Source organism: Lutjanus erythropterus, chromosome 12 (genome assembly GCF_056507025.1).
Source record: "Lutjanus erythropterus isolate fLutEry1 chromosome 12, fLutEry1.hap2, whole genome shotgun sequence".
Taxonomy (NCBI): domain Eukaryota; kingdom Metazoa; phylum Chordata; class Actinopteri; order Lutjaniformes; family Lutjanidae; genus Lutjanus; species Lutjanus erythropterus.
This window is the reverse complement of record NC_139328.1, coordinates 34,483,778-34,497,632: the sequence shown is the minus strand read 5'-3', so window position 1 is coordinate 34,497,632 and position 13,855 is coordinate 34,483,778. Positions and strand designations below refer to the sequence as shown.

At 40.0% G+C, this 13,855-nt stretch overlaps 1 protein-coding gene across 2 annotated transcripts in view; it reads left to right on the top strand.

Moving 5' to 3' along the window:
- The window catches only part of tox (thymocyte selection-associated high mobility group box), a 67,518-nt gene extending 53,663 nt beyond the window's left edge, over positions 1-13,855 (top strand). For both annotated transcript variants that reach the window (XM_084732953.1, XM_084732952.1), the window contains 5 exons: positions 623-859; positions 2,610-2,690; positions 4,032-4,529; positions 11,665-11,825; positions 13,120-13,855. In XM_084732953.1, coding sequence (XP_084589079.1) covers positions 623-859; positions 2,610-2,690; positions 4,032-4,529; positions 11,665-11,825; positions 13,120-13,156 — 1,014 coding nt within the window. In that variant the 3' untranslated portion in view covers positions 13,157-13,855. The remainder of the gene's footprint in view (positions 1-622; positions 860-2,609; positions 2,691-4,031; positions 4,530-11,664; positions 11,826-13,119) is intronic.

The following is a 13,855-nucleotide window of genomic DNA, read 5'->3' as shown; positions in this document are numbered from 1 at the left end:
ATTGAATCATATGCTTGTTTGTTTCTGCCCGGTCAACTTAACTGCTGTGCAATGACTAAAGGTCTGACATTTAATTGGAATTCATTAATTGATAATTAGGTGCACCAACTGAACACTGTCTCTGTTTCATTGGTAATTAGTGCCAAATTACATGGTTTGATCAAGAAAACATCCTGTGAAATGATCAGGAGATTACTTTAACTGAAAGAATCCACTGTAGACAGTGACGGAGCGCTGCTGCTGCTGCGTAGCTGCTGGTGAGTCTTGATGATTTGAACCAGTCCTCTGAGAGGCTTCCTCAGGTCTGCTGACTGGTGGGGGGTTTCCCCATATTTGATCTCTGTGGTTAATTCATATCTTCACATCAAACAGTAACGGTTGAGGTCACATGTCAGTCACGAGAGTCATCGAAGACACAACTTCAGGTGTGAATGGTTAAAATGCCAGTTTAATGGTTAAAGAGAATTACTATTTGAAGAAAATATTGCAGAATCATACAGTTTTTAATACCACTATTTTGTTTTTAATACATTTCTGCGACAATCCCTCCATCCCTCTGTCCTTCCATATATTTGTCCATCCACACTATCTGTCTTACTCAACCTTTTTCTTCTCTTTTTAGCTGGGCAGTGTAGCAGAGAAGAGGCCAGCAGCAGTGGACATCTCCAAGAAACCCAAAACACCAAAGAAGAAGAAGCGAAAGGACCCTAATGAGCCAGTGAAGCCGGTGTCGGCCTACGCTTTGTTCTTCAGGGACACACAAGCCAACATCAAGGCTCAGAACCCCAACGCCACCTTCGGGGAGGTGTCAAAGATCGTGGCCTCCATGTGGGACGGCCTGGGAGAAGAACAGAAACAGGTAGATCCTTCTTGTTTGATTCAGCATGTCCGTGTGCCGTTACTTCATAATAGCTACATTCAAACTGAACAGGTCGCCAAATTATCAATTCTACTAAGGTGAAGTGGTAGAGAAAACACTGATAGAAATGAGAAATGGTGATGGTTAGGGTTAGGTTAAGAATATCAGGGTAAGACAATCAGAGGCAGAGTAGGGCAGGTCGTGCCTTCCCTGCAGTAGGATTCGTAAATTTGTGACCACCTGATTTCACCTGATTTGAAGTGCTATAAATGTGACAGAAAATACAAGTTTCTTGCTGATCTGTATGGTAGTTATGTAAATGCATTTATATCAATTAGCAGTGAGTCACTTATTGTAAACTGTGACACATAGAAATTCAGTTTGTTTAGTAAAATATTGTTGGCAGCTTCACAGCTCTAAAGATGGTAATGGTCTGTCCACACCTTTGATCCAGACTGAAATATCTCAACAAATATTGGATGGAATGAAATCTGGCTTATATGTTCATATTCGGTGCAGAAAGAGTTTTAATCACTTTGGAGATACCTTGAATTTTCACCTAGTGTCACCGTCAGTGGCAGTACTTTTTCAAAACTTGGAAAATGTGGTGGTTTATGGCCAAATACGTAAAACAACGATAGTATATCCATTAGAGGTGTACTGAATGTCATTTTCTTATATTCAAAGCTTCTAGTCTTCAATTTGAATTAGGTGATTCATTTGATTAAGTTAGTTCATCTTCATGCTGTTGGACTGCTTTTAGACCATCTTGGTGCGTTTCTTCAGTTGTGTGCAACAAGCAGGAAGATAAACCATTTGACACTTGGACAGCGCTCTGGAGTTGTTTGAAATTTTTGGCTCATGAGAGTCTGAAATGATCCTACATACAGGAAACTAATTCTACAAATAATATAATACTAATTATAGTATTGTAGCCTAATATTTATGTACAACTGTGCAGAAATACTGGGTTTAAACTGAATGATAAAATAGCTGTGCAGCATTCAAATTTGAATGTCAAGATAATAAATGCAGTTTCAAAGAGCCCTAATTCAGCCCTAATCAGCCTCAGTTGTCCTTTGTTTGTAGTGCCAAATAGCATGTTAACAAAATAAACTATGAACATCTATAGTGAACATGGTAAACACTGTACCTACCAGGCACCAGCATGTTAACATTGTCATGGCTAGCACATTAGCATGATGTTGGTATTAAGCTCAAAGCTCCCTGTGCCTTAGTATAGCCTCACAGAGAAGTTAGCATGGCTGTAGATTCTTAGTCTTGTTTCTAAATTTTGGAAATGGCAGATGATAAAAGAACAGAAGCCCGGTGGGAAGAGATAGCACGTCTATCCTCTTCAGTCTGACAGGAATCAACAGTTTAGCAGGGAAGCATCAGCTCTAACAATACCACTGAGACTACCAATCATTACTGAACTCGCTAAATTGCTGCAAGTAGCATGTCATACTGAATTTAACAAAGTTCAGAGTTTGTAATAGCTGCCTTAGGGAATCATTATGGTGGTTATGTGCTATTATAACTGTATCAGCTCAGGGAAAAACTATGATGTATGTGTGTGCATGGTGTGTGGATATACCTGAGTTCATGTTACACTGTTATGACAAAGTTTTTTTTCACATTAATTATCACTTAACTAATGTCGCACTGCTCATTTAATTGATTTGTAGAAGTGATGTTTTCAAATGCTGTAAACTGAGGTTGGTAGAAAAGTCAAATGTTTGTGTTTCAGGTGTACAAGAAGAGGACAGAGACGGCTAAGAAGGAGTATCTGAAACAACTGGCTGCGTACAGGGCCAGTCTGGTCTCACAGGTGCTACAAACACACACACACACACACAATGATAATTCAAGTTATCTGTATTTAACATATACCTAAAGAGAAAGTTTAGATGTTTTGAAGTGAGGTTGAACAAGGTACTTATCCATAGTCAGTAGGGACGTAACGTTACCAAAAACTCACTGTACGATATGATTATGATAAAAAAGTCCACAATGTTATATATTAAAATATAGAAAACATAGAAAAAATGTCCTTTAATAAAATAAAATAAAAATCTGAAATGTTCAGCATTCAGCATTTATTCATATAGTTTTGTCCCTTTTGACTAAAGTAAAAGTAAAAGTAGCCAGCCATGAAGTATGTGCAAAAATTTGCATGAATTGTCTTTTGCAATTGCAAAACAAAAATAATGCTGCAGTCAGTAGCAGCCCTTTTATAAAATAAAATAATATAATTAACCGTGTAATATCATGATATGTATATATATATATATTTCACAGTCTGATACAGTATTAAGACATTTTTTTATTGTGATATTCAGTATATTGTCACATCCTTCATGGCAGAAGTGCAGTTGTAAGGAAGCTCAGCAGTGTACTGCTGTGGACAGGGTCAGCATCAAAAAGTATTTTAGACACCTAAAAAAATCAATCTGTTTAAGTGTAGGCTGTATTAAGAGTATTTTCACTACTTCACCAGTACTTTCTGATGGGAAACCACCATTATATAGGCCAAATACCACTCTCTCCAAAGCCACCAGACTCCTTGGGCAAAAACAGTAATTAACCTCCAGAACTCAGGAGTTGATGGTCTACCGCTGCCTCGATCTGCTATTTTGTTGGTATTATTGTGTGACTTATTGTGTGTGAAGGTTAGTTCAGATTCACTGAAAGTCCCACGACAAAACAAATAAACTAACCAATCAAGGCAGTGTTAGACCATCAGCTAACATGTTCTGTGAGGTAAAATTACAGCTTTTGCCAAAGGAGTCTGGCTGCTTTGAAGAGAGTGATATTTGGCTTATAAAACGCTGGTTTCTTGTTGCAAAAGGTTGTCTGACAACAAGGTAAAGTGAAAACATTCTAAACATAGCATACACTTAAACTGACACTGATTTTTTGAGTAAAATACTTAAATACTTAATACTTGCTGCTGGTCCACAGCAGTATATTTCTTAGCTTCCATCCTGTTCTTCTCTGTTCCCCAAATTGTTGGTGTGTCGAACGCCATCTACTGTAGGACGTACATTGACTGTGGAGAAGTACCTCATACCAACGCTTTAAATAATCTGATATGTCCCTTTAAAGGAGTGGATGACTCAATCTGAAACCTGCAAACTGATTTTCTGTTCTACTTTTTGTTGTCCTCCAGAGTTACAATGATCCATCTGACATGAAGCCGCCCCACTCTTCCTCCTCGTCTTCCTCTTCGTCTACCTCAATGTTCACACCCAAACCCTCAGTCTACCCCGGTCACCCGGGCCAGCACCCTTCCTCCGGCTCCCTCGCCCACCCTCACTCTCTCCCGCCCCATCAGCACCCGAGCATGTACATGTCGTACCCTCACCCGTCGCACCCTTCCCACGCCTCCAGCCCCGGCCTCGGCCCTCACCTGCCCCATCCTCCTCACGCCCAGATGCACCCCCAGCTCCAGGCTCTGTCCTCCAGAGGGACGGTGCCGCGGCCCAGCGTCCCCCACCAGGGAGCTCTGTCCCTCGGCGGCATGACGGCGGCGTCCACCCCTCCTCTCCAGGTCAGCCCTCCCCTCCACAGCCAGGCACACCTGGGAGGGCTGCACAGCCCGCACCATCAGCACCAGCAGCTCAGTGGACACTCACTGGGGATGACACACTCACCTGCCATCACACAGGTCAGTCAATCACACACTGAATATACAGTTTATTACTGAACACTTGGTTGACTGGGACTGTGCAATGGTCTCCTCATGTTTGGTTACTTGTCAGTTCTTTGATGGTTCTTTGAAGTCAGACATGAAGTCTTAAAGGAACAGTTCACCTCAAAATTAAAACTACATACTTTTCCCTTGGGTTGTAGTGCTGTTTATCCATCTAGATTGTTTTGATATGAGTTGCAGAGTTTTGGAGATATTGGCTGTAGACATCTCTGCCTTTCCTCCAATATAATGGGGAAAACCAGCGTCTCTTTCCAAAAATCATGATCCGGTTACTCAAGATAATCCACAAACCTTGTTGTGAGCAGTTTCTTGTAGGAACTGCTTTCTTTCTAGTCAAAAGAAAATAGTTCGGTAGATTCTAAAGTAGTTACTGTAAATTCTACCGCAGCAGGAAAGCTTTAAATTTTCAAATGTATCTTTTTGTGCTTTGAGCCCCACATGCCGGGTGCCATTTAGTCCCATTATATTGGAGTAAACAGCCTGTATCTTCAAAACTCTGCAACTTGCACCAAAAGAATCTAGATGCTTAAAAATGTCACTACAGCTCAAGGGGAAAATATCTGTTTTTTTTTTTTATTTTGGGGTGAACTGTCCCTTTTAAAGAATGAATACCATGAAAAGACCAAAACCAATAATGCAGCAGTCCTTGTCTAAATACTTTCTGACATTCCTACCGTGTCCATAGCACTCAGCCCCAAGCTCAAACATAGTTTAATAGTTGCTCACTGTAGTTTTTAACAAACGTTAATCAGGAGGAAATATACTTTTTAGACACTGGAATTATCACATATATGTAGGTGTTTTAAATGCAGATAAACAATTAGTTTCCTGTTGCTAGTAGACAAGTTTGCCTTCCTGTTTTTGTTTTTCTAATGTGTCACTTTTGACATCATTAATGCTCCAGACAGAGTTAGTAAACTGCAGAAAGCAACTTGGGGGCCAGTAACATTGTAGTGGTTACTTTTTTATATCTTTTAATTCAGTGTCTCTTTCGAACTCAACACAGACTAATCTGGAATAAAGTTAAGGCACCACTTGAACAAAGACGGATGTAATTTGTGGCTGAGATGACAAAGAGTCGCAGCAGTTACCAATGGAAAGTAGGAAGAAATGTGCACCCGGATGTCCTGTTTCCATCACTGCTGATCAGAGGTGGAGCCTAGAGAAAACCATGATTACTGTAGAGTCATTTGACCAGATAATAAATGCCAAATGTGCATTTTTCTTTTGAAAACAAAATTCAGATATTAGTGGGTGTTTTTTTTTCCAGTAGAAAGGTTTTATAATGCATTTTTGGGGACTATTTTCAGAGGCGGAATAATCCACATTTGGTGCTCTAGTGAGTATTTGGGGCAGCAGGACTGTGTATGCTGGATTCAGTCAAAAGAAACTGCAATGTGTGTTCATGATAATGAAGGAACATGTCACAGTGCAACAGTGTGGCTCACTGGTGTGTTTTTAATATGTTTGGGACAACAATGGAGCTCTCTTGCACAGAGGAAGAAGATATATCAGATTTTGAAATGCACACAATACTTGTTAGTCGGACCATTTCATTGTTGGTTTGGGGTCTGATGACAACATGAAATGTGAAATATTCACCAACTCTACCGTATAAATACTACTGTTGAGATTTGGGTAAAACTTGCCATCAGTCATAGTTACCATAGTAGTTGTTGAGATGACATGAAATGTTTTGCATATCAGACCATCTATGCTCTGCAAACTCTTAATACCATCAAATTGTGCTATGATGGATTTTCCACCACTTCCTGACATTTCAAGTTAAATAGCAAATATAAATGCCAATAATAAAAGCTTCTATTAAGTCAGGCAAACTAGTGGTAATAAGATGAAGGGGTACAAAATCATTAAAAACCCTTTTGGTGACCAGTTTTCTTATTTTTAAGAGCACCTCAAGGTTTTCTTGGTTTACAAACTGACTGAAGACTTTCTTTAGATCTTCTGAAATGATTCAGTGACTAAACTGATGTTTCTTTGAAGGGCTTGGCAATAAATCACTATGACTATTTATTATTTATTATTCATTTATTGTTTCTGTGCAATCTGGTCACATTGTCATTTTACATAATTATTGTTGTCTGAATTAATGATTCCCAGCAAAGTGTAATTACAGATAATACAATTAGTTATTATATAAATGTTTTACACATTTGAAGAGTTTGTTGAAATGTTTTAACAGTGGAACACACATCACTGATACTGTTTTTGCAGTTAGTGTAAAGAAATCCCCACACTTTACTGTTATATAATGATCTTTTCAAGGGATTAAATACTTCTTTTCTTTCTGTTTCCTAACATATTTCGGTCACTTTCTCATTACTATTTAGTATTTTGGTACTGTTTGCTGTAGCGTTTCCATTTCCTTTTTGTCTCATAATATCCATCAGCTGCTCACTCAAACACTAACCATCTTTCTGTATGTATACTTTTACGTTTTTGACCATACTTAATTTCATCACACTTCCAGTGTGACACTTTAGTTTGGAAAACTATTGTTTCCTCAGTGGTCTTCAATTTGTATTTTTCCTCAGGTCATCAAACCAGTTCTCTCTCTCTCTCTCTCTCTCTCTCTCTCTCTCACACACACACACACACACACACACACACACACACACACACACACACACACACACACACACACACACACACACACACTCACACAGAGTCAGTCTTCCCATTTCCTCGAGGTCACAGCATCCTGGTGATTTAAAATCAGCACAGAGGTGGATGGAGACAGACGAATATATCAGCACACACTCACACTCACTCACACACACACACACACACACACACACACACACACACACACACACACACACACACAGTGGAAATTAGATGGGTGCTAGAGCAGGAGTGAATGCATCAGCATTTCCTCGTGGACCTCAGTCTGAAGAGACTAGAACTGTATTGAATTGAAAACTGGTGTGGTTTGAAATAAATTCAGCCTCTCCAAAGTGCATTAATCATAATTTTATCCAGTTGTCTTGAACTTTGCTGTTGGATTAGTTGACCCTTATGTTTTCTGCCCTCTGCCTGTAGAAAAGACTGTGTGATAACATTCAGACTAGTAGAAATAGTTTAGATGTTACAGTGAGACAATGAAGCTGATATAATCAATCAGTAATCAAGTTCATTCTTAAGGAAAATCCATTTTTAATCAGTTTCTATATTTCTTTATCTCCACCAGGTGTAAGCCTGGATAAGATCATGACCACATTTTGGCCTTTGTTGTTGCTCAAAAACTGTCATCCATAGAAATTCTTGGTCTCATTTCAAAAAAGATCATCTGCTGATTAATTCCATACCCATTTGTTATGATCCACTAAAGTTAGACTCCATACAAGATGACTAAATCCCTGTTTTTGTTAGCTTAGCCACCATCTTGACTGTATGTCACTGACTGCTGCTGTATGTAAGAGTTCTAAAATTTTGTATGATTAAAAACCATAAATAAAACACTTAAGGACAAAATGTAAAAACAGTGTGGAAAAATGGCAGTGCAAGACATGAAAAAGAACAGTGTCACTCAATAGTTAAGAATTAAGATAAAGAAAAAATTGAAGAAAAAATAAGACAGTATTTCAATTAAAATATTCCTCAAAGTGATTTGATAAGATACTGAGGTAGAAAGCTAGAGTTCCTCAGGCATGCCATTCCACTGCCGAAGAACCCGAACAGCAAACTAACCCAAGAACAATAAAAAAAGCACCCGAGACACAAAGATAGGGTGTCTGGAACAATTCTGGGACAGTAGAGTAAGTTATTATTGCAAATGAAATTTAACAATGGAATATCATTTTAATTGTTAGATGTACAAATTCGAGAAATGTGAGTCACCACCGGCACAAACTCTACACTATGTCACACTGTCATCGTGTTTAAAATAAAATTGTTTAATATGAGATAAGTTCAGGGTCTGTTAATGTAAATATCTATTGCTGTACACCAATAAGAAAAAGATTTGTGTTTGCACTGCAGTTACAGTGAAATTAATGCAAATATGAATATGAAAATCTTATTGTCCACAGGGTGGACATTTGCCTTTGGTTTCCTATAAAACACGTCATAAAAATCTAAGAATCATAACAAATACGACTCATAAAATAACAATTCACATATCATCTCAGCATACATACTCATAAAAATACAACTCACACCTCTACACTATACACCATATCACATGAATCCACTTCAGCAAAGTCAGGGATGAGAAAGGTCATTAAGAATTATATCACCTTTCCTTCATATAGACTTCTTGTGGTTTCCATAAAATTTTGGAGGCCATGTTCACTATTTTATGCAGCTTGTTCCTCCTCTCAAGGTTGAGATTACTGAACCACATGATCACGATCAAGACAGGATGCTTACCACTAGGCTTTTGTTCACAATTTTGAGAATAATTTGGTTTAGTCCAAGTGGAGACATTGTGAACATTTCTTAAAGATGTGATCAGTATTTTCAAGAAACAGTAACTAAGTCAGTCTGACTGTGGCCAAACACCAAGAGTGATTTCATTTGTTTATTTACAGATAAGTGCAGGGAACAACAAGCAGAACTGTCATGGCAGAACAGAACCAATCAAGTGATGCAAGTCACTGAAACAAAGTCATTAAAGTATATTTATTATGTAGAATGAAAAAAAATCAGCTTTGGACAATCGTCTAGTCTGGGAGAGATGAAAGTATAATTTGGGACAGTTGAGGGACACTGAGGGGGAAAAAAGCTGCCTACCCATCTCTGATAAAGTACAGTCAGTCAGTCAATCTATCAATCAATCAGCCGCTCTGCCTCTTCGTCTCTGTCAGTCGCTCTGTTGATAGTCAAACAGGAGGAAGAGGAAGACGAGTGGCTGTGATGTGAATTTGTGTTAAAGACGATGTGAGACTGCACAATGACGCGAGTGTCTCGTCCAAATAGTTAAAAACGGGGGGATGGATTGCCACTGAGTCCTACTTCCCATTTTATCCCCCTTTTAAATCCCACACTCCCATAATCCCCCTTTCTCGCTCCCACATTTTGCATATTTCTAGCCCAAAAAAAGGAGAAAGAGCAAACAAAAAAAAGGGAAGAAGTGAAGGAAAAAAGGAGAGGACACAGTGACAGAGCTCTAAACTTTTTTTTTTCCTCCGAGTGAGAGGAGTGAGAAATGATGGGGGAGGGGAGGAAGAGGGGGAGAGGGGAGAGAGAGAGACAAAAGAGGCAGATGGGGTCTTTGTGAAGGAGTGAAGGAGAAGAATTTGCTCAACAATGGATGAATAGGTGAGGTAGAGGAGGAGAGGGGGAGAAGAGGGGGGAGAACCAAACCACCTGCTGTCCTCCTCTTTCTCCTCTTTCACTCACAACACTCAGATTAACTTCCCTTTCAGCCTCTCTCTCTCACACACACATACACACACACACACTCCTGCACTTTGTCGCTGCACTCACTCATTTTTCCCCTCCTTCCATCTCTCTCTCCTTCCTCAAGTATCTTACGGTTGGAGACGTGCGCGCCTCCTCCTCCTCCTCTTCTCTCCCTGCTTCCTTCTCTCCTCTTACCTTTTCATCTCTTCACTCATCCTCAGCTCTCCTCCTCCTCCTCCTCCTCCTCCTCCCCTGCAGATGATAAAATCAGTGAGACACTTAAAGCTGGGTAATTACTGCTGATGAACCTGTGACTGATCTGTGGCTCCTTTTCACTTCTGTTGCATTCATTCATGTCCCCCGTTCATCAGAGACCATTTCACCAATAAGTGCTGAAGGTTGGTTAGCTTAGTCTGTGGACTCATTCACGTTGAAGGAGGACGTAAACAAGCCGCCATCACTGCGATGGCATCCCACATTCAATAACTGTGATGAATGTAAAGGATTTGACTTTTAAACCAGTTTTTCTAAGAAATATGACCTGTTACATGCTGAAACTAGAGGGTCATGATGTGCAAATCTACAAGCACAACCACTACATATGTCTGGATGTATTTCAGTATGTTTATTTTGCACCCATTCTTGAGAGCTGGGACAGATCAGTCCAGCCATAATTCTTTAAAGATATATATATTTGAAGCATAACCTCTAAAGTTGCCCTGTGCCAGAAAACAGCCATGTCCCAGATGAGAATTCACAACTTCAAACAATTTAAAATCTAAACTAACAATACCTACTGAACATAGGTATAAACTGTGTTTTTATAATCATCTTTGTTTTAAAATCGATTTTTTAATGAAAATGTCAGCCTTTTAAAATTGTTAACTTTCACTGGATTACTTTGAAGCTAAAAAAAAAAAAAAACACTAGGTGTCAGTCTTTTTTTGACGGATGCCGCATCAATTTTCACAGAGCAGATCAAGCTGGCCAGGAAGTCAGACACAGGCATAAAGAATCTGTTCAATTTTTAAATTAAAACACCCTGTGCAGACCCCCAGTCTTAAAACCAAAGAAAAAATAAGCTATGTAACTACATAGCCTACTGACAAATGGTAGAAGAACAAAAATCGAGGAAAATGACAGCATCAAAATAATCTGTGCAAGTCAGCAAAGACGAGCGGGGAAAACACTCTGCTTCTGAAACTCTCCTGGTGAGGTGTGAAGCTGCGTGGAAGACGGATGAAAAACCGTGACGCAGACACGTCCTAGAGCCGCACAGGATGGAATCAAGGTGTTAGACTTATGTCTCTCACTCAGCGCACCCCCTTCAACTCATATCTCATATCCCATTGGGGAGGCACGTCTCACAGTTTGAAAACCTATTTGTCTCCATTTTTAATAGGTGTTACAAGCCGCTCAAAAATTTTCCGACCACAGTTTTGCAAAAAAGCTGAAAGGAAAACCCAACAACTCCAATGAAATTAATTTCACTTTCAGAGTTGCACAGATGTATGTTGGCGCTGCAGTAGCATTGCTCATGTGGTACCTCAGAGAACTGTATTACAGCAACTAGAATGATTATTTGTCCGGCTTTTCACAGCTCCTGTTAGCAGAATACACATCTGTGCACGGCTCAGCGGCTCCAGCTGTTGTCACACTCTGCATAATGTACAGGATGAACTGTGATGTGATTGTAATGAAAATTGTTTTTCTTTAATTCCAGGGCTACCCCCCCTCCCTCCAGTCTGACTACCAGCAAATAGGAGGAGGCATGCTTAATGGTGGCGCAGTGATGTCATCATCAATGGACTACCACCAGATGGGTCGACACACGCCGAACCACCACCCCTCTCTGGACTGGAGCACTGATTACCATGGCAACGGGTAGGTATTAGGATTATTATAGAGTAATTTAACACCTTTGAATATGTAGTTTTTGTTGACCTCCTTCTCACCTCACTGCAGTGATGCACAGGTGAGGGCAGCAACACACTTGTTTTCAGCCTGTTCTCCAGTTACTAATTATTTTTGTGTTTGAAGTGAGCAGCTTCTGAGTCCCAGGATACTACTGTTAATAAGCTAAGTCTTTACATGTTGGACAGAGTTGTACATAACTCTGTCCAACATGTAAAGACTACCAGCGTCTTGTTTAAACTGACTCGTCAGCATTTTAACCTGTCAAACACAATGCCTTTGTCACAAAACATTACAGTCGTACAGAGTAAAAGAAGCCTGCATGATGTGAGGAAAGTCTGTCATGAACAATAACATTATTCAATATTGCAGTGTATGTATGACTAATAATATGTATGACTTTGGGATTTAAATATTAAGAAATGCTGCTGTAAAACAACAGGAAAATGATCACAGAGGTACTTGGTGAGCTGACAGTAATAGTAATTGTTATAATAATGAAATTATTAAAAATGCTCTAGTGAAAGAACAAGAAAATCTTGAAAGGTGTAGATCTGTGTATTTCAACAAAAGAAAATAAGAACAATAGAAGCTTTCTTGTTTTAAACAACCTTCATGGCCGTTTGAGTATAGATTTGAGTTTACAAATGCACCTGAATATGAAGGCCATGTCCCTGTGTGTGTGTGTGTGTGTGTGCGCGCGCGCGCGCGCGTGCATGCATGCATGCGTGTGTGTGTGAAACTGACACAGACAGACAGCAGAGGACAGAAGCGTTGCGCCCATAAATGACACCAGCACACATTTATTTTGGTGCAAACATTTAGCTGTCAGTGTGGCAGATAGGCACTTGGTCGTGTTAATTTTGGACCCATTGGTGCATGTAATTGAATTGTTTGTTTTATTTTTTTCAACATGTTTCAGGCGGTCTTTTGTAACGTGTTTATCCCACATGTTCATATCACAGTGACGATGAAAATACAAGGGTGGATTTCAAGGACACCCACATTCCCTGTCTGGTTACACCCCTGCCTCTGTGGAGTTTGATCAAAATGTGTCATTAGGATTTGTAAAAGGATTGTCTTAGACAGTCAACAGAAGTCTGAAAGCAGCATCCATTTATTGGAAGAGGTCTCACCCTGATAGAAATATAAATCTTAATATCAGCCCTGTACATTGAAACAATGGGACAGATGTCAGACGAAGTAAATAACCATTGTTCTCGTCACTGTGGCCTCACTTTTTGTTTCTCCTCTCCTCCTGCAGAGGTCTTCAAAGAGACAAACATCTCTATCTGAGCTAATCTCAGGACAAAGAGACACCAAACTCCAACCGAGCCCGTCTACTGCCACACCACGGAACCTCGAGCCTCTACATCCACCCGGGCCGGCCTGCTCCAACCTCCACCAACAGACCACCTACACGTGAACTAAACATGAGTTCAGCACTTCAAACTAAAGCCCAAGTTGTAGAATAATGGGACATTCCTATGTATTACTAAGACGTCTCTCCTAATGGACAACAGGACAGTGTTAACAGCTCCTGCATGTCCCGCGGCTGGTCTGACGCCTGCTGTTGGCTGTATTTTTTCGACCGATGATTTGAAAATGTGTACAGCAGCGAGGAGAGGTGGACAGGTCCTTTGCTGTGAACCATGGCAACAGGTGTATATACTCCAACCTCCCTCAGAAAAGGGATATTCTGTCTAGTTTCCCCTCTGCCCCTATAAAGTTCATATTGAGTTCCTCATTTTGTAAAGACGGAGTTTACTGTCAGCTCCAAAAGGCTCTGAAGAGCAAGTGTACATGCTGTAACATAAATGTTGAGCTGTCGATTTAAAGCCAACTGATTTTTTGTTTTGTTTTTGACCTCGTAGTTGCTGTATTCTTCAACGGCCAAAGTCAATACAAACAAATGGTTGATAACCAAATACTGGTTCTTTACGAGGACAGTTCATCCCCAAAAAGTCACATTTCTGCCCTGGCGTGTAGTGCTGTTTATC